Genomic DNA, 18,234 nt, shown 5'->3' on the forward strand with positions numbered 1-18,234 from the left:
GGGGGAGGTCTGGATCCGCTTTGAATTGATTTCCGAGTCAATCCCATGGTTTTAGGTAACAAATTTCACGAGAAATTAGGAACCCTAACTGACTCTGCGCACGCGCGGACCGTCCGCGCCATCACCGCGGACAGTCTGGACCGCGGACCGTTCGGCCTCAGGTTCGGACCGTCCGCGCCGGTCGTTTTGACTTCCAACACTCATGCTATAAAGAAGTAAAGAAAAACACTAATTATTTTGGGTATTGTCTCCTGCACATTATTTTGGGTATTGTCCGCGCCTGCACGAAACGCTGACGCTGCAAGGAACGCGCGGAGGGGACGGGGAGAGCCGGAGAGGCACGAAGAAAACTCATAGAGATAGAGACGTAATCTTCAACGATCAGGATTTCATTCTTTTTTCCATGAAAAGTGTGAAGCCGTCTCACTTTCTAGGTGGCAAAGTGTGACCTAGCTACCAAATTCAAATCATTCACCTACAGATTATTCGATCAACCTTTCTAAACAACCAGGATCATGTGTTTGCTCACGAGAGCCAAAAACCGATGCCCCTTTTCTTTCTTGTGGAATCGAAATATGGAAGAGGTACGCGTTGCATCAGATTTTGTTTTTAATTTGCAGTTGTGTGTTCAGTGTTCTATTCTTCATTTTACATATTATTAATTTGTGACTACAGCCCTGAAGCGCCTTTCCATCCATGTATAAAATCCCATATTACGGAGGACTGAAAGGGGTGACATTCATATATATATATATATATATGGCTGGAGCTTAAAAGTCCAATCTGTGTTCTTTTCTACCTCTTTCGGTCTCCGCTGAGACTTGAAACAGCCTTTCATGGATGTACTGAAGAGAAAAAGAACCTTTTGTACCATAAGATAGTAGAACAGAATTGGTGTCTCAGGTATCTTTGCCCCACCGTCTCCAGTATCTCAAAAATCCAACGCATAACTCACAAAAATGACCATAATATGGTTTGAACCGTTTGTTTACAAATTTGGATATGCCATTTCGATTTCAGATTTCTTCAAAGTTCTGAGTCTCCAAATTGGCAAAAAGTTGAAGTTAATGGGGGCCATGTGCATGTGTCCGGGTCCGGCATCTGGAAATGGAATGGTACTCCAATATATATTCGGCTCGCCCCTCACCAACCGGTGGAGGACGACGACCGGTCCCATTCCCCCCGCCCCAACTTGTCAGGACTCAAGAGGCTCCCCTCCTCCCTCGCCGCGGAACACGCGCGCCGTCGTCGCCAGCCCGGGTTCATTTCTCCGTTCCTTGGTAAGCAAGTCTAGGCCTAATGTTCGTTTTATTCGCTGGGATTGGGATCTCTTCCCCATCGCGAGCCCTCGAATCCAGCCTCATCTTCGTCTCCGATCTGCCCCCCGCTCAGCCGCGGATTCTTTCGCTGCGTGGTGGGACGGAGCCGAGTAGTAATTATCCGTTTGCTTCCCCTAATTTCTTCTCTGGGGTCTCGGTCAAATTCGGCTGCGGCGGTGACCTGATGGGATCCTCTATTTGTTTGGTTGCTGTGTCTGTGCAGGTGCGGTGGTAGCCGAGCGCTCCGGCCATGGCGTTCTATCGGGGCCTCACCGCAGTCTCGAGACTGCGATCACGCATGGTGAGTGGTCCGTGTAGCGGTGGCGCTTTGTCTTCGTGTCTGTGTGTATGTATGCTGCTTCACCGGTTGTGGGGGTTGTCGTGCTGATATTTTTTCCCCGTGCTGCTCGTGTTGCCAGGCGCAGGAGGCCACCACGCTGGGGGGTGTGAGGTGGCTGCAGATGCAGAGCGCGTCCGATCTCGTAAGACAGTTCGTCTTCCTGTTATGCCTTGTGGTAGAGTTTTGTGTACTCTGGATAGCATGCTGATTGTGTTTCTGCAAATGCAGGATCTTAAGTCCCAGTTGCAGGAATTGATTCCGGAACAACAGGTTTGCTGCGCGTAGACTATCTGTAAATCTTGTAAAGTCGAAAAGTTCTTGGGGGGTATCTGATGCCTTTATCTTCTGTTCTTTTAGCCAATAGCAGCTAATAGAGAATGGTGTCATGTGTCAATCCCTTTTCCTTTAGCTCATTATTTCTGTGTTCAATACATTTTCACCTCAAATGCATGCAGGAACATGTCTGCACGACTTTAGTTTTGCACCTAGCTGTAGTTGGCAAATTTAGAATAATAAAAGTTTATTATGAAAATCTACTTTGTACTTTGTTTATCTACCCACCTGTCTTCATCTGGCCTTGCTGTTCTCATATGTTAGTCTGTTTTGTTACAGGATCGCTTAAAGAAGCTCAAGTCAGAGCATGGAAAGACCCAGCTTGGAAACATAACTGTGGATATGGTATGATATATTGCTTATCAATTGTCTATGGATAGTTTTGTTGCTTTTATAGCATATACTAACTTATCCTGGGAAATTCCTGAATGATGTTCCTCCAGGTCCTTGGTGGAATGAGAGGGATGACTGGAATGCTTTGGGAAACATCCCTACTTGATCCAGAGGAGGTAATCTTGCAAGCATCCTCTTCATGATGCTATGTTAGCATAGTGTACTATTAGCTCGTGCCCACTCTATGTCAAAATATGTACACTGTTCCAAATTTAATTCAGTATTACACAAGATCTACAGAAGATGCATGGGTTTTTTTAATAACACACGAATTTGCTGTAGTTGAAGCCTTGAAGGTTAAGCGTTTTTTAGCATGGTAGCTGCATTTCTTGTTTCTTTATTTGGGTTAATTTGGAGCTTGTCAAACCTGAATGGCTGGACGTACATCACTCATCATCTTTGTTTTTTGATGTAATAATCTAGTTTTGACATTAACATATTTATGAATTTCAAAGTGAAGCAATGAATCACATCATTCATGCGCTAATAACGACTTCTTTTCTATCCAGGGTATTCGTTTTAGGGGCCTCTCAATTCCAGAATGCCAAAAAGTGCTGCCAACAGCAGTTAAGGGCGGTGAACCTTTGCCTGAGGGTCTCCTTTGGCTTCTTTTGACGGGGAAGGTATATGCCTTCCTATATTCATTCAATTTAAATTTAAAAATGTGCCAAATGTGTTCTGTTAAGAATACATTTCTCGCCTATCTTTGTATTTCCATTCCTTTAATATATTTTAGTTTTTTTCCCAATTCTCATCCTATTTCTATAAGTTTTAAGGCTGTGTTTTTTTTCTTGTTTCAGGTCCCAACCAAAGAGCAAGTTGATGCACTATCAAAGGAATTGCTTGCGCGCTCAACTGTTCCAGGTATTCTGTGCACACTGCTGTCTGCTTGTGTTATTGTTTTGACCAATTAAATCTACAATTTATCTGAACAAATTGATGCTAATGTCTCCCTATTCTAAAATTCAAAGGTAGTCACAGATCATCGAGAAATCTATATATTTCTGTTAGTATGATTGTGTTAAGTTTATATGTTCGATCTTGCCACTTTGCTCTCTAGCAGCTGATAATTAATATGGTTGCAGCTCATGTCTATAAGACAATAGATGCTCTCCCAGTAGATGCACATCCTATGACACAGTTTACCACAGGAGTAATGGCTCTTCAGGTGATTACATTTCTGTCATGCTCTTTTCTAAATATAATATCATAATTGTGAAATAAAATAGCATTTTCCTTGTGATTTATTTGCACTTTTTAGAATTGGACGCAAGTTGTATTTAAATTAATTTCCTATTGTGTCATGGATGCTCTTTGTAAATTCTAAAGCCTAAAAAATGACTTACTTTTCCATTTTCAAACCCCATTTCAGGTTGAGAGTGAATTTCAAAAGGCTTATGACAATGGATTGCCAAAGTCAAAGTAAACTTGGGATTTGTACTGCCTCCCATTTTCTTATGTGTTCAGTGGTTGCTTTCTATGGTGGTCAAAATTATTGTTTGTATAGGTTTTGGGAGCCTACTTATGAAGACTGCTTAAATTTGATTGCTCGGCTTCCACCAGTGGCTTCTTATGTTTACCGGAGGTAGCTTTTGTTTAGAAATGTTTCATTTTTAATGCACTTACTGGTGGTGACATCAGTCAATTTTTTCCTGAACTAGTTGTGTACAGATGTTTTTTTGAAACAGCTGCATTCAAATTTTAGAATTAATGAATTATATTGTTTCATTTGTTTTTTGAAGAATTTTCAAGAGTGGGAAATCAATAGAAGCCGATAATTCTTTGGACTATGCGGCAAATTTCTCACACATGCTTGGTTTTGACGACCCAAAAATGCTGGAGCTGATGCGGCTCTATGTAACAATTCACACGTAATTTTGCATCCATCCTTGTTTGTACTTTTATTATGTTTCAGAAGTACTCGTTTTCCTCTCATACTGTGACCTGTCACCTGTGTTCTTCTAGTGATCATGAAGGCGGGAATGTCAGTGCTCATACTGGTCATCTGGTAATATTTGTTCTCTTGTTGTAATCTTTATATTTTTTGTTAGTGTTTCTTAACGATCCAAGATAATGACAGCTGTCGGCGTGATACCCTATTTTGTACCATCATTGCACTTTGCTTTTGGTTTGCTACAATGTGATTATTACTCCTGTGACAATACTTTAGTATGTACTTTTAAAGCGAACTGAATTGTTAATCTGGAAATACCTTTTTAAAAAGTGCATGATAGCACTTATTAGGAACTGGATCTTGGAACAGGATAAGAGGGTTAGTTTTAGCATATACTTTGCTAATTTAATCATGATTCGCCAGGACTAATTCATATTACTTGTTCCATCTTTGTTATATTCCATGTATTCCATAGTAGTGAGTATAAATTTTTGGTTCTAACAGTAGTCCGGGTATGTTGTTACACTTGTGTCGGCTATTGTAGATCAGGAGAGCTCCATGTGATGGAGGATCATAATGTGTTGGAAGGGGGTCTGGGGATCATTGTAGTTGTAGAAGTATTTTTTATTGTGTACTCTTAATCCATATTCGTCTAGGTTGTAGAGAATTTCGTGATACATGTATGTGGATAGAACTGTTGTTGTTTGACACTGGTTATTTTAATCCTTTTTTTTTGCTATTTTAATCCTATAATTGCTTGCAACCTGCTAGCTACTGTGTCTTCCCCTTGACTTCATCTTCTGCTAATGATACTCATCCACATGCAGGTTGGGAGTGCTCTGTCAGATCCTTATCTTTCTTTCGCAGCGGCTCTAAATGGGCTAGCTGGGCCACTGCATGGCCTTGCAAATCAGGTGTGTTCAGTTTGATATACTATTTCTGATCTGGTATTAAATTTCTGCCTTGCTTCCTTTTACTTGCAGATTTTGAAAAGAGGCTTATATAAATTCTCACCCCTAGCCCCACTTGCACCCATGTTACTCCTTTCACCCCAAAAGCATACACTTTGTCTTTAGATATAAGTGCTCTCTCAGTTCCAAATTATAAGACATTCTTTAGATATACACTTTGTCTAGATACATAGTAGAAATAATATATCTAGAAAAGTCAAAATTTCTTATAATTTGAAACGCAGTGAGTATCATTGGATTAATCATAGGATATATATTTTCATAAGAAACTTATTTGCAGAAACAAGATGTGCATTCTTTTTGGGATGGAGGGATTACTATTTTACTAGATCACCCACTTGATATGTAATATAATTGCACATCATTCAAAACGCAGGGCATACTTCACCACTGAAAGAACAAATACATTTTTTTTCTGCTGCTTTTATTTTTATATAATTGCTGCTGTTGTGTGTATGAACATACCATATATTGCAGGAAGTGCTTTTATGGATCAAATCTGTAATTGAGGAAACTGGGAGTGGTGTTACCACAGATCAACTCAAAGACTATGTCTGGAAGACACTAAAGAGTGGAAAGGTATGTCAGTTCGCAGAGGTTTAGTGTTTGTGATCATGCTCGAACAAGGTTGTTTCCCACAAGAAAGCTATATCGATTCACTGAATTTTGAATGATGTGCAGTAGGTCTGATAGAGTTGTCTCAATTCACTGAGTTTTGAATGATGTGCAGTAGGTCTGATAGAGAGTTGTCTTTGACTGTTTATGGAAGTGACATTTCTCTGATGGTTTGTGTGCACTGTTGCTTACATTCAATCATAGGTTGTTCCTGGGTTTGGTCATGGAGTTCTGCGTAAGACCGACCCACGGTATTCATGTCAAAGGGAGTTTGCCCTGAAGCATTTGCCCAAGGATCCACTTTTCCAATTGGTCCGTCTGGAACCTTTTATCTAATTTCATTTACTTTTTTGAGTTGAACGGTTTTAAATGTAATCTTTGGTTACAGGTGTCCAAGTTGTATGAAGTTGTACCTCCTATCCTCACTGAGCTGGGCAAGGTAATGTGATACCGGATTTGATCATGATTTCTATTCCTTTGGTTTCACGTTAAGGCTTGTTCGGTTAGCTCTCAATCCATGTGGATTGAGTGGGATTGGATGGGTTTGAATCCCAAACAAGTCAAACTTCTTAAGAATTTTTTTCCAATCTCATCCAATCCATGTGTATTGGGAATAACCGAACAAAGCCTGGTGTGAACACTATTCTTTGCCCATGTTTTCTCAGGTCAAGAACCCATGGCCAAATGTTGATGCTCACAGTGGAGTTTTGCTGAACCACTTTGGACTATCTGAAGCACGGTATGTTTATGCTTGTGATTTAGTCTAGATAGCAATTTAGTCCTCTTTTTACTTAGCAAATCTAGTTCTGAGTGAGCACTAATGTTTGGAACACTAACTGTGCAGGTATTACACTGTCTTGTTCGGTGTTTCAAGAAGCATGGGGATAGGATCTCAGGTCTGCCTTCTACCTTCTCTTGATATAGTTTCTTAGTAATTCTGCTGGCTAATTTTGTTTGATTATTTATGATGCAGCTCATCTGGGACCGTGCCCTTGGCCTGCCACTTGAGAGGCCGAAGAGTGTTACCATGGAGTGGCTGGAGAACTACTGCAAGAACAAGGCTGCTTGAAGCTTTTCACAAATGCTGCTTTTTCCCAACCTTGGCTGTTAATAATTTAAACGCGAGTTATAGAAATAGTCATTTTCCCTTTGGCCGTTGAATAACGCAAGAGCAATATGCTCAGGCGGAAGAATTTTGTATCTTCCGTAACTTGGTGAACATCCAGATACTTGATCTGCGGCAACAATGGGCAGAAGAGATTAGGACATGCTGATTGATCTTTATACGCCAACACTTGTTTTTCTTTAACATTACTTGTTCGCTGCAGCTTTAAGCCAGCTGTTTGTAACTGCAATTTATAGCAATTTATAGAGATTTGGGCTATGACATGTATCATCATGTATGCCAGTTATCTCGTGTTGCGGCATTTATGTTTTAGTTGATCAGCGACATGGCTGAATTGCTGATAATCGTTGTACCTGATCCCTGTCCCTGGTGATTTTAAACCGTTTTTACGGCTACTTATAAAAATGGTAAAGAGCAAATTTATCTGGAAACTAAGGGTGTGGGCGCAGCTGAACTCTCTTCTCTAGAGCCGTACAACCCTGACATCGATCCTGCCCTAAAGGATACTCTTGATGAAATCAGAATAGCGAATGCAGCAATTGATGAAGCTATAGAAAAAACTTCGAAGGAGGATGACTGAACTTTATAAAAAACATTCGCAGTATTTGTATGCTGCTTTTATATAAAAAACAATTGCAAACTATGTGACTTATTATGTAATATTTTTCTTTGTGTAGCGTAAAAGTGTCATACGTACCTTTTTGAGTCAAAGGCGAAAAAACACCTTACCTTATTTTCACGCTTGTCGGCGTTTCGACCCCGGGGGTCCCTAGACCGACGAGTAAAATTGTCGCTGCGTGCCCTAGCCCAGATGGGTTGGCGCGAGATAGAACACAAAGGGGGAAAAACCGCGGCTTGTGTTATCCTGCGCCAGGGGGATACGCTTGCCGTAGGGGTTACAAGCGTTCGCGAGGGAGAGAGGGGGAGCCGGTTCGTCAGCCCGTCCTCCCGCGCGACGACCCTCCCGCATGAGGGCCCTGGACCTTCCTTTTATAGATGCAAGGAGAGAGTCCAGGTGTACAACGGGGGTGTAGCTATGCGCTAACGTGTCCGGCAGAGAGGTGCCAGAGCCCTGTGTACATGCCAACGTGGCTGTCGGAGAGGTGCTAGAGCCCTGTGTACGCGGTGTCGTGGCCGTTGGAGGAGCGCTTGAGCCCTGTAGAAGCATAGCTGTCGGGGCTGCTGGGACCTTGCTGACGTCTCCTTGCTTCCGTAGGGGGCTGAGAACCGCCGTCGTCATGGACGCATGCGGGGAGCCATCATTACTTGTTACCGGGGCGAGCCTGGATGGGACGCCGGTCTTGTTCCCCTGTAGCCTGAGCTAGCTAGGGATAGGGTAATGATGTACCCCCTGTGGCGTGGTCGGTCCGAGCCCAAGGTCGAGCGAGGCGGAGACTCCTCCTGAGGCCGAGGCCGGGGTCCGGCGAGGACGCGATTCCTCCCGTGGTCGAGGTTGAGGCCGAGCCCTGGGGTCGGGCGTGGCGGAGACCACCGTCCGAGGTCGAGGTTGAGGCCGAGCCCTGGGGTCGGGCGAGGCGGAGACCACCTTCCGAGGCCGAGGCGGGGGCCGAGCCCTGGTGTCGGGCGAGGCGGAGACCTCCTCCTGAGGCCGAGGCCCAAGGTCAGGCGAGGCGGAGCTTCTTGTTGCGCCTGAGGCTGGACTCAGCTGCTGTCAGCCTCACCCTGGTGGGTGGCACAGCAGTCGGAGAGGGGCGAGCGGCGCTGTCTTCCTGTCAGGTCGGTCAGTGGAAGGGCGAAGTGACTGCAGTCACTTCGACCTTGCCGACTGAGGCACGCGTGTCAGGATAAGGTGTCAGGAGATCCTCGCATTGAATGCGCCTGCGATACGGTCGGTTGGTGAGGCGATTTGGCCAAGGTTGCTTCACTACGAAGCCTGCCCGAGCTGGGCTTCGGGCGAGTCGAGGGTTCGCCCGTTGCTTGAGGAGGCCCTCGGGCGAGGCGAGAATTCGTCTGTGATTATTGTTCCCGCCCGAGGCTGGGCTCGGGCGGGGCGAGATCGCCTCCCTTGAGTAGACGAAGCCTTGACCTGAATTGCGCCCATCAGTCTCTGTAGCTTGTGCTGATGGTGGTTACCAGCCATGTTTATGGGTGTTGGGGGTACCCCTAATTACGGTACCCGACAGTAGCCCCCGAGCCTCAAAGGGAGTGTTGGTATTCGCTTGGAGGTTTTGCCGCACTTTTTTGCAAGGGGGTCGGCCTTTCTTGGTTACACTTTGTTCCGGTGGGTGCGCGCGAACGCACCCGCCGGGTGTAGCCCCCGATGCCTCGGAGGAGTGGTTTGACTCCTCTGAGGTCTTAATGCCTTTCGTGATGCCTCGGCCAGTCTGGTTGTTCCCTCATGCGATCTGATTGTAGCCCAGGTGCGTGGTCAGGTTCCGAGTTTTCAAGCTGGTTTGTTGACGCTATCAACGGTTTGGCCGTAGCCGGGTTTGCGAGAGCAGCCCCCAAGCCTCTGCACGGAGTGAGAGGACGATCAAGGACTGTCTCGACTTTTATCATACACCCCTTCGTCGCTTTTTCGCAAGGAGGAAGGGGGGGGGAAAGCGCCATGTTGCCCTCGGAGGGCGCCGAACATGGTGTCTCCAGTGAGTTGCTAACGGGTGATCTGAGTGGACGCCCGTGCCCCGTTCGATAAGGGTCGGCTAGTGGCCCAGAGGCGCGCTCCAAAAGTACCTGCAGGTGATTTGCCGGACCCGGTCCCATTCGATAGGGTCCGAGGGCTCGATGCCTCCCTCTGATGGGATTCCGTTACAAAATCGCTCCTGCTGGTCTCGGAAATGTCCTAGGATACCTCGGGATCGTAGCCCGAGCCTCGGCCATGTATCGGACGTACCCAGAGTCGTCCCTCGCTCTGCGTGCTCTGGGGCGACTGTCGAACCCTTCCGAGGGGCCAGCCTTCGAACCCCTGATCAGTAGTGGGCGCGAAGCCCGAGTGCTCTGAGGCGGCTGTCGAACCCTTCCGAGGGGCCAGCCTTCGAACCCCTGATCAGTAATGAGCCTGAAGCTCGAATGCTCTGGGGCGGCTGTCGAACCCTTCGAGGGGCCAGCCTTCGAACCCCTGATCAGTAGGAGGGCTCGGGGCCCGCTTACTTCGCGGAGAAGGATCCCTTTCGAAATATCCCCTTTCCCGGTCCCTGTAGCAAGAGAGAGGAAGGGGAAGAGGAAAAGGATATGAATTTAAACGGTGTGGCGCACCTTTTTTGACGCGGTCATCATGGCAGAGGTGAAACGACGCCCGCTTCGCCTGCCAAAGGTGTCGCTTGCCCTGCCGCGGAGTTAATGCGACGGGACGGGTGGTTCGCGGGGCGGCCGTTGCGCGTGCGCGAGTCGTTCGAGGAACGGGCGTTTCGCCTTCGAGTTTGAATTTCGCGGCGTGTTCGGGCGAAGTGTTGAACGGATCTCGCCCGGGCCTTTATATACCCGGAAGAGGGGCCGACGGTGGTTCTTTTACTCTGCTGCTCGCCTTCTGCTTTGGTTTCCGCAACTTAAGAGAATAGCCAGAGAAAAGAAAACCGCGCACCTTGTCCCCTCCTCCTTCACCGCCTTTGTTCGGCGGTGGCCGACAGGGTGACCGTCGTTCCGCCGCACGATCCGTGGCCTTTCTCCACCGTCACGGTGGGCGATCTGGAGGCCCTCGTCGCCGATGGTTTGCTCCGTCCCCTCTCCGGTGACCCGCAGCCAAAGTAGATGGTCCCTTCGAGCGGGGCCGACCCGACCCCGCCGCGGGGGTATGTGCTGAGTTTCGTCTCCTTCCATGAGCGGGGGTTCGGAGTGCCAGCGAGCCGTTTCATGCGGGCGCTCCTGCACTACTACGGGGTGGAGCTGCACAACTTCAACCCCAACTCCATTGCACAAGCGGCCATCTTCGCAGCGGTTTGCGAGGGTTTTTTGGGGATTGACCCCCACTGGGATCTGTGGACCCATCTCTTCTCCGCGGAGCTTTTTGCCTTGACAACGGGGGAAAAGAAGGTCCGCATGGCGGTGCGGGCCGGTGGCTGCACCCTCCAGTTGAGGTAGGGGCGCGCGCAGCAGTACATCCCCGCCATCCTTGTGTCTTCGAACAAGGGGTGGCAGCGCCGGTGGTTTTACCTCCGGAATGACGATGGAAGGCTCCCGTCGTTTTCTCAACGAGTGGTGACTGCCGTCGGCAGCAACTGGCGCTGGGGGGCCACAAGCGAGAAACAGGAGAAACTCTAGCCCCTTCTGGAGGCCTTGCAGGAGTTACGAGATGGGGGGCTCACCGCCGCGGGGGTGGTTGCCGCCATCCATTGCCGGAGGGTGCTTCCCTTGGCAGAGCGGCGGTTGCCACATTCGGAGATGATGTCGAGGGTTGACTTGGAGGGTTCGCAGATGTCCTCGGCCTCCCTCTCTCCCGATGACCTCCGCAGGCGGGTAGCGGGCACGGTAGGGAGGCTGGATGCCGGCGCCCTTACCCAGCCCGTGATGCGTCCCGAGCGTGGGTACGTGTCCCTGGTGAGTGTCCGCTCCTTCTTCTATCTTGTGCTGGGTCGCCTTTGATTCTTACCGTCGGGATTTCCGTTCGTCTCCAGGAGTTGGGGTTTTACAAGCCCTCCCTGCCACCGGTCCCGGAGGACGCGGTGGACCAAGCCGCGCGGAGGGTCGCCGCGGAGAAGAAGAAGGAGAAGAAGGACGCGGAGAAGGCCCGGGCTCGCGAGCGGATGCGGGCTCGGGACGCCTTGGAGAGGCGCCGTCGGAGGCAGGAGAGGGACGGGCTCCTGAGGGAGCCGTCACCGGAGACGCCTGATGACGACGATGATGATGATGATGATGACGAGGACGACGACATGGCGACCCGCCTTGGCCTTAGCCCGGATCTGAGGCTGGGCCAGGGGTCGTCGAGCCAGCCTCCAAGTGGGCTGGCGCCGTCGGCATCTAGGGCCGGGACATCAAGGTCCCGGTCCGAGGAGCGGGGGCAGGCCGAGGGGGTACTTGACCCCTTGGCCGAGGTAGTTGAGGTGACTCCGGGGAGTCAGGCCGACCCGCCTGTCCCCCAAGAGCAGTCGCCCGTGCCGGCTGTACAGGAGGTTGATCCTCGGGCCGTCGTGACTGCGCCTGGACGGGTCGTCCCTTCGGCGCCCCGGGCGCCCGAGGCGGGAACGGCGCCGAAGCCGGCAGCGGGGCAAACCTCGGCAGCGCCTGTGGGGACCGAGACCCGAGGGGCCTCCCCGCAGGCACGATTGGCCTTGGTCCGGAGCGGGTAAGTATCTGAGGATACCTTTGTTTTGGCTCCTTCTTCGTGTGTCCTGCACCTGCTTTACCTTTTCCTTTCAGCAAACGGAGGCAAGGTTCGGCCGGTCTGGCTCCCCGGAAGGCCCTTAAGACGGTGCCGGCTTCTGCAGCCAGTGCCGCACCGCGCCACGCCGGTTGGCTGGCCTCCGCACAAGACGCCCTCAAGCGGGGGGCCCAGGCGACACGAGTTGCCATGGGGCAAACCTCCCAGGCTGACCCCTCCATCGTGGCAGCCATCGTGCCGGGGGAGGATGCTGGCGTGGCCGCAGCCCTGAGCCCACCTGTCGTGTTGCCGGCGCCGGCACCAGCTCCTGCCGAGGCCATTGCTGTTTTGCCCGTGGAGCCACCCGTCGCCGCTGATGCTGGGATGGCTGAAGTGCCACTTCTCGAGGTCATCTCCGACCTTCCCAGTCTCGGCCATAAGGAGAGGGCGGCCGCCGTTGCCGAGGTCGGTGATCGGAAGCCCGCCTCCTTAGCCGAGGGGAGGCCCAGTACGTTGTCAGCGATGGTACCCGATGCGTCGATTGCAGGGGGTCCCGACGCGTTGGAGGAGGGGTGCGCAGAACTGCGGCCCGTCTTGGGGAGCGGCGACCTTATCCCCGAGCGGCGCGACCCCAATGAGTGGTGTGGGCAGGCGCTCCGGTTCTGGACCCGTGGCGCCTCGAAACCCCTCTTCGTCCTCGACGATGAGCGGGAGGAGCAGTCTCGGGACAAGCTCCGTGAGTATGCCGAGGCGGCGATGGGGTCGCTTCGGGCGACCATGGAAATCCTTTCTAGGGACGTTCCTAGGGTCCTCTAGGTAAGGATTTTAGGCATACCTTTTGCGTGACTAGGGCATTCTTTGTAACACCCTGCTTCCCTTCCTCAGGAGCTGACGGATGTGAGCACCGCCAAGTTGCTGTTCATCCGCCGCGAGATCGACGTCTAGGGTTTGCTGTGGTTCTTGAGGGTCGCGCTTGCCGAGGCTAATGAACGCCTCGCCCAACGGAGCACCGAGGTGGCAGACCTTCGGCTGCTCTGTGATGAGCTAGAGGTGGAGGCAGCGGCGGCGCGGGCAGAAGCGGCGTCGGCACGGACGGAGGCGCAACAGTGGCAGCTGGAGCTTGGCCATGTTATTGGCGAGCGGGACCAATCACGGAGCCAGGTTGTTGAGGCTGTAGGCCGGGCCGAGGCCCTTGGGGGTCAGCTAGCCGAGGTGTCTGCTCGGGCCGGAGCCCTTGCGGAGGACCTGGCCGTGGCCGTCGGGTCTGCTCAGTCCGCCCAAGCCGCAGCCTTGGAGCAGCGTGCCCAGGCTGAAGGTATGTTTCGACCGCTTTGTGACTTCGATCCAGCTTCATTCTTCAACTTGTGTCTAAAGAATGTTGTTCGGCTGTCTGCAGAGTTCGAGACAGCTCTCAACGAGTCCGTTAAGGCACTTGCCTAGGCGGCTGAGCAGAAGGAGGCCGACCGCGTGGCCATGTCCGAAGCTATCTCGGCCTTCTGCCAGGTCTTTGGCCTTGATGATGTCCCCTCGGGTAGCTCCCCCTAGAGTCGCCTGCAGGCCTTGGGCGGCCATGTGCGCAGCAGATTCCGCGAGGCGCTGCATCACGGCGTTAGGCGGGCCTTCGCCGTGCTCGCTTCCCACTACGACGTGGATCTGGAGCGAGTCAACGAGGGGTAATGTCTACCCGACAAAGACGAGGATGCCTTAGCCGAGGTTCAGAGGCTTGACGCAGCCGTCGCGGGCCCAAGCGCGGTGCTGGCGTCCTCCTTCGAGGTGGAGATCCTTCCGCTCGCATCGCCGTCCGGGGCCGGGCCAGATCTCGCCGAGGGTGGAGACGACGCCGAGGGTGGAGACGAAGCCGAGGGTGCCGCTCCTCCCCCGGGCGATGCCTGATTCTGCCGGAGCAGTCTGTTTGGAGCATGCATGTGTCTTTCGCGGCCGCCGAGGCCTAAACACTTTGTTGTCGTGTTATAAAGCTGCATTTCTTTTCCTCTCGTTTCGAGTATCCGGACTTGTTCGTCAGTAGCAGAATCGCTTATCCGAGTAAGAGTTACTTTTCGCGGAAGGTGACGAGTGAGGTATCCGTATCCCGGAGGCGTAGGAGTCCCTCGGCTCGGTCGGCCTTGCCGCTTACGTGCGCTCTTACTCGTTTTGCAAGATTCTGCTATCGATATAGTCGGAAAGCACGAAAGTCGTTTTGCTAGAAAACTTTTCCGAGGAAAATTTTGACGCGCAGAGGGGGTTCCCCCCTTCTAGCCCCAGAGGGAGGGTCGGGCTTTGCCGAGGCAAGGCTGACCCTTCCTTGACGGTTAGACTTTATTCTTATATGTATAGAAAACGAGGTATATGAACAACTTGAAAACATCTTAAGGTAAAAGCGATGTAGCTGTCGGATGTTCCAAGCGTTGTCGTAGACCTCGCCTTGATCGTTGGCCAGCTTGTATGTTCCGGGCTTCAAAATCTTGGCGATGATGAATGGCCCTTCCCAGGGAGGAGTAAGCTTGTGGCGCCCTCGGGCGTCCTGCCGCAGCCGAAGTACCAAGTCTCCCACCTAGAAATCTCGGGGCCGAACCCCTCGGGCGTGATAGCGTCGCAGAGACTGCTGATACCGTGCCGAGTGTAGTAAGGCCTTGTCCCGAGCCTCTTCCAGCTGGTCCAGTGAGTCTTCTCGGCTGGTCTGGTTGCTTTGGTCGTCGTACGCCCTTGTCCTCGGGGAACCGTATTCTAAGTCTGTGGGCAAGATAGCCTCGGCCCCATAGACTAGAAAGAACAGCAAAAAACCCGTGGCTCGGCTTGACGTCGTCCTCAGACTCCAGACCACCGAGGGTAGCTCTTTCATCCATCGCTTGCCGAACTTGTTGAGGTCATTGTAGATCCTCGGTTTAAGTCCCTGCAGAATCAAGCCGTTGCACGCTCCACCTGCCCATTCGTCATGGGGTGAGCCACGGCGGCCTAGTCCACACAGATGTGGTGGTCCTCGCAGAAGTCCAAGAACTTCTTCCGAGTGAACTGGGTGCCATTGTCGGTGATGATGGAGTTCGGGACCCCAAAGCGATGGATGATGTTGGTGAAGAACGCCACCGCCTGCTCGGACCTGATGCTGGTTAGGGGTCGGACCTCGATCCACTTGGAGAATTTGTCGATGGTGACTAGCAGGTGCGAGAAGCCCCCGGGTGCTTTCTGCAAGGGACCGACGAGGTCCAGACCCCACACGACAAATAGCCAGGTGATGGGTATTGTCTGCAGGGCCTGAGCGGGCAGGTGCGTCTGTCTCGCATAGAATTGACACCCTCGACAGGAGCGTACAATCCTAGTGGCGTCAGCCACCGCAGTCGGCCAGTAGAAGCCTTGTCGGAAAGCGTTCCCAACGAGGGCTCGAGGTGCTGCATGGTGGCCGCAAGCCCCCGAGTGTATCTCCTGCAATAGCTCTTGTCCTTCGGCGACGGATATGCATCGTTGGAGAATGCTTGAGGGGCTACGGTGGTAGAGCTCCTTTTCATCACCCAGTAAGACGAATGACTTGGCGCGCCGCGCTAGTCGCCGAGCTTCGGCCTTGTCGAGGGGTAGCTCTCCTCGGTGGAGATATTGCAGGTACGGGGTCTGCCAGTTTCGATTAGGCATGACCTTATTCCGCTCTCCCTCGGCGCACAGTGCCTCACCCTCGGCGGCCGAGGATACCTCGGGCTGGGTCGAGGCCTCCTCGGGCTCGGGCGTGTCGTCGGTCTTGACGGAGGGTTGATGTATGTCTCTGGAGAAGACGTCCGGGGGAACCGGTGTCCGCCCCGAGGCTATTTTAGCTAGCTCATCCTCAGTCTCATTGTACCGTCGAGCGATGTGGTTGAGCTCGAGCCCGTAGAACTTGTCTTCCAGGCGCCAAACTTCGTCGCAGTAGGCCTCCATCTTCCGGTCGCGGCAATGGGAGTTCTTCATGACTTGATCAATGACAAGCTGCGAGTCGCCACGAGCGTCGAGGCGCCGAACCCTCTAGCTCGATGGCGATGCGCAACCCGTTAACCAGAGCCTCGTACTCGGCCATGTTGTTTGACGCCGGGAAATAGAGGTGCAACACGTAGCGGAGGTGCTTCCCGAGGGGTGAGATGAAGAGCAGGCCCGCGCCAGCTCCTGTTTTCATCAGCGACCCATGGAAGTACTGGTCCAGAGTTCCGGTTGGATTGGAGCTGTTGGTAGCTAGGTGTCGACCCATTCAGCCATGAAGTCCGCCAAGACTTGGGACTTGATGACCTTCCGAGGAGCGAACGAGATTGTCTCTCCCATGATCTCCACCACCCACTTTGCTACCCTACCCGAGGCCTCTCGGCACTGGATGATCTCCCCTAGGGGGAAGGATGACACCACAGTCACCGGATGAGACTCGAAGTAGTGTCGCAACTTTTGCCGCGTCAGGATTACTGCGTATAGCAGCTTCTGAATTTGCGGGTAGCGGATCTTAGTCTCGGATATCACTTCACTGATGAAGTAGATCGGCCTCTGGACGAGCAGTGCATGCCCTTCTTCTCGTCTCTCGACTACGATCGCGACGCTGACCACCTGAGTGGTTGCGGCTACATAGATCAAGAGGGATTCTCCTCCAGCGGTGGGCACCAAGATGGGCGCACTTGTAAGGAGTGCTTTTAAGTTTCCGAGGGCTTCCTCGGCCTCAGGGGTCCAAGAGAAGCGCTCGTTCTTCCTTAGGAGGCGATACAAGGGTAGGCCTCTTTTGCCGAGGCACGAGATGAAGCGGCTCAGAGCCGCAAGGCATCCCATGACCCTTTGTACTCCTTTCAAGTCTTTGATAGGCCCCATGTTGGTGATGGCCGCGATTTTCTCTGGGTTGGCCTCGATGCCCCGCTCGGAGACGATGAACCCCGGGAGCATGCCTCGGGGGACTCCAAAGACACACTTCTCGGGATTGAGTTTCATGCCCTTCGCTCTCAGACACTTGAATGTCGTTTCAAGGTCAGAGAGGAGGGCGGAGGCTTTCCTCGTCTTGACTACGATGTCATCGACGTAAGCCTCGATCGTTCGGCCGATGTGCTCTCCGAACACGTGGTTCATGCACCTTTGGTATGTTGCACCTGCATTCCTCAAACCAAATGGCATAGTAGTATAGCAGTACATGCCAAAAGGTGTGATGAAAGAAGTCACGAGCTGGTCGGACTCTTTCATCTTGATTTGGTGATACCCTGAGTAGGCGTCGAGGAATGACAGGGTTTCGCACCCAGCAGTGGAGTCCACAATTTGATCGATGCGAGGCAGAGGGTAGGGAACCTTCGAACATGCTTTGTTTAGACCAGTGTAGTCTACACACATCCTCCATTTCCCACCTTTCTTTTTGACAAGCACAGGATTGGCTAACCATTCAGGATGGAATACCTCTTTGATGAACCCTGCAGCCATCAGCTTGTGGATCTCCTCACCTATGGCTCTGCGCTTTTCTTTGTCGAAACAGCGCAGAGGTTGCTTCACGGGTCGGGCACCGACTCGGATATCTAGTGAGTGCTTGGTGGCAGCGACAAGATCTGCGTCGGCGGCGTCGTGTTTCGCTTGCGACTTCTTTTTCGCCTTCTGCTTCGTGTCGCGCTGGGCGGACGCCTCGGGGATGTCTTCCTGCTGGCGTCCCTGAGGCTGCTTGTCCTTCCGGAAGATGGCCTCGACCGCCTCCTGACCAGAGGCAAACTTGGTGGCGATGTCCATCAACTCGCTCGCCCTGGTGGGAGTCTTGCGACCTAGTTTGCTCACCAGGTCGCGGCAAGTGGTGCCGGCGAGGAACGCCCCGATGACATCCGAGTCGGTGATGTTGGGCAGCTCGGTGCGCTGCTTCAAAAATCACCGGATGTACTCCCGCAGGGATTCCCCTGGCTGCTGGCGGTAGCTTCAGAGATCCCAGGAGTTCCCAGGGCGCAAGTACGTGCCCTGGAAGTTTCCAGCGAAGGCTTTGACCAGATCGTCCCAGTTGGAGATCTGCGCAGGAGGCAGATGCTCTAGCCAG

The 18,234-nt window shown here is 52.0% G+C and overlaps 1 protein-coding gene across 2 annotated transcripts; it reads left to right on the top strand.

Annotated features, from left to right (window-relative positions):
• The first annotated feature begins 1,086 nt into the window (after nt 1-1,086).
• On the top strand, nt 1,087-7,292 carry LOC100279573 (uncharacterized). 2 transcript variants are annotated; one of them, XM_008645249.3, is made up of 20 exons: nt 1,087-1,432; nt 1,543-1,620; nt 1,739-1,801; nt 1,888-1,929; nt 2,272-2,337; nt 2,436-2,501; nt 2,895-3,008; nt 3,186-3,249; nt 3,471-3,553; nt 3,758-3,807; nt 3,893-3,970; nt 4,128-4,256; nt 4,351-4,393; nt 5,107-5,193; nt 5,728-5,829; nt 6,070-6,177; nt 6,254-6,304; nt 6,531-6,604; nt 6,710-6,761; nt 6,839-7,292. In XM_008645249.3, the coding sequence occupies exons 2-20, from the start codon at nt 1,570-1,572 to the stop codon at nt 6,932-6,934; spliced, it is 1,419 nt and encodes a 472-aa protein (XP_008643471.1). In that variant the 5' UTR covers nt 1,087-1,432; nt 1,543-1,569; the 3' UTR covers nt 6,935-7,292. The 2 variants fall into 2 exon arrangements, with proteins under 2 accessions (XP_008643471.1, NP_001149070.2); NM_001155598.2 differs by having other exon boundaries at nt 1,165-1,280; nt 6,839-7,248.
• The last annotated feature ends 10,942 nt before the right edge of the window (nt 7,293-18,234 follow it).

The sequence above is a fragment of the Zea mays genome, chromosome 5 (genome assembly GCF_902167145.1).
Source record: "Zea mays cultivar B73 chromosome 5, Zm-B73-REFERENCE-NAM-5.0, whole genome shotgun sequence".
Taxonomy (NCBI): domain Eukaryota; kingdom Viridiplantae; phylum Streptophyta; class Magnoliopsida; order Poales; family Poaceae; genus Zea; species Zea mays.

Coding starts and splice junctions, on each gene's coding strand:
- LOC100279573 (XM_008645249.3), top strand. CDS start 1,570: ATGGCGTTCTATCGGGGCCTCACCGCAGTCTCGAGACTGCGATCACGC. Junction 3,250..3,470: donor TGCGCGCTCAACTGTTCCAG/GTATTCTGTGCA, acceptor ATATGGTTGCAG/CTCATGTCTATAAGACAATA. Junction 3,808..3,892: donor AATGGATTGCCAAAGTCAAA/GTAAACTTGGGA, acceptor TTGTTTGTATAG/GTTTTGGGAGCCTACTTATG.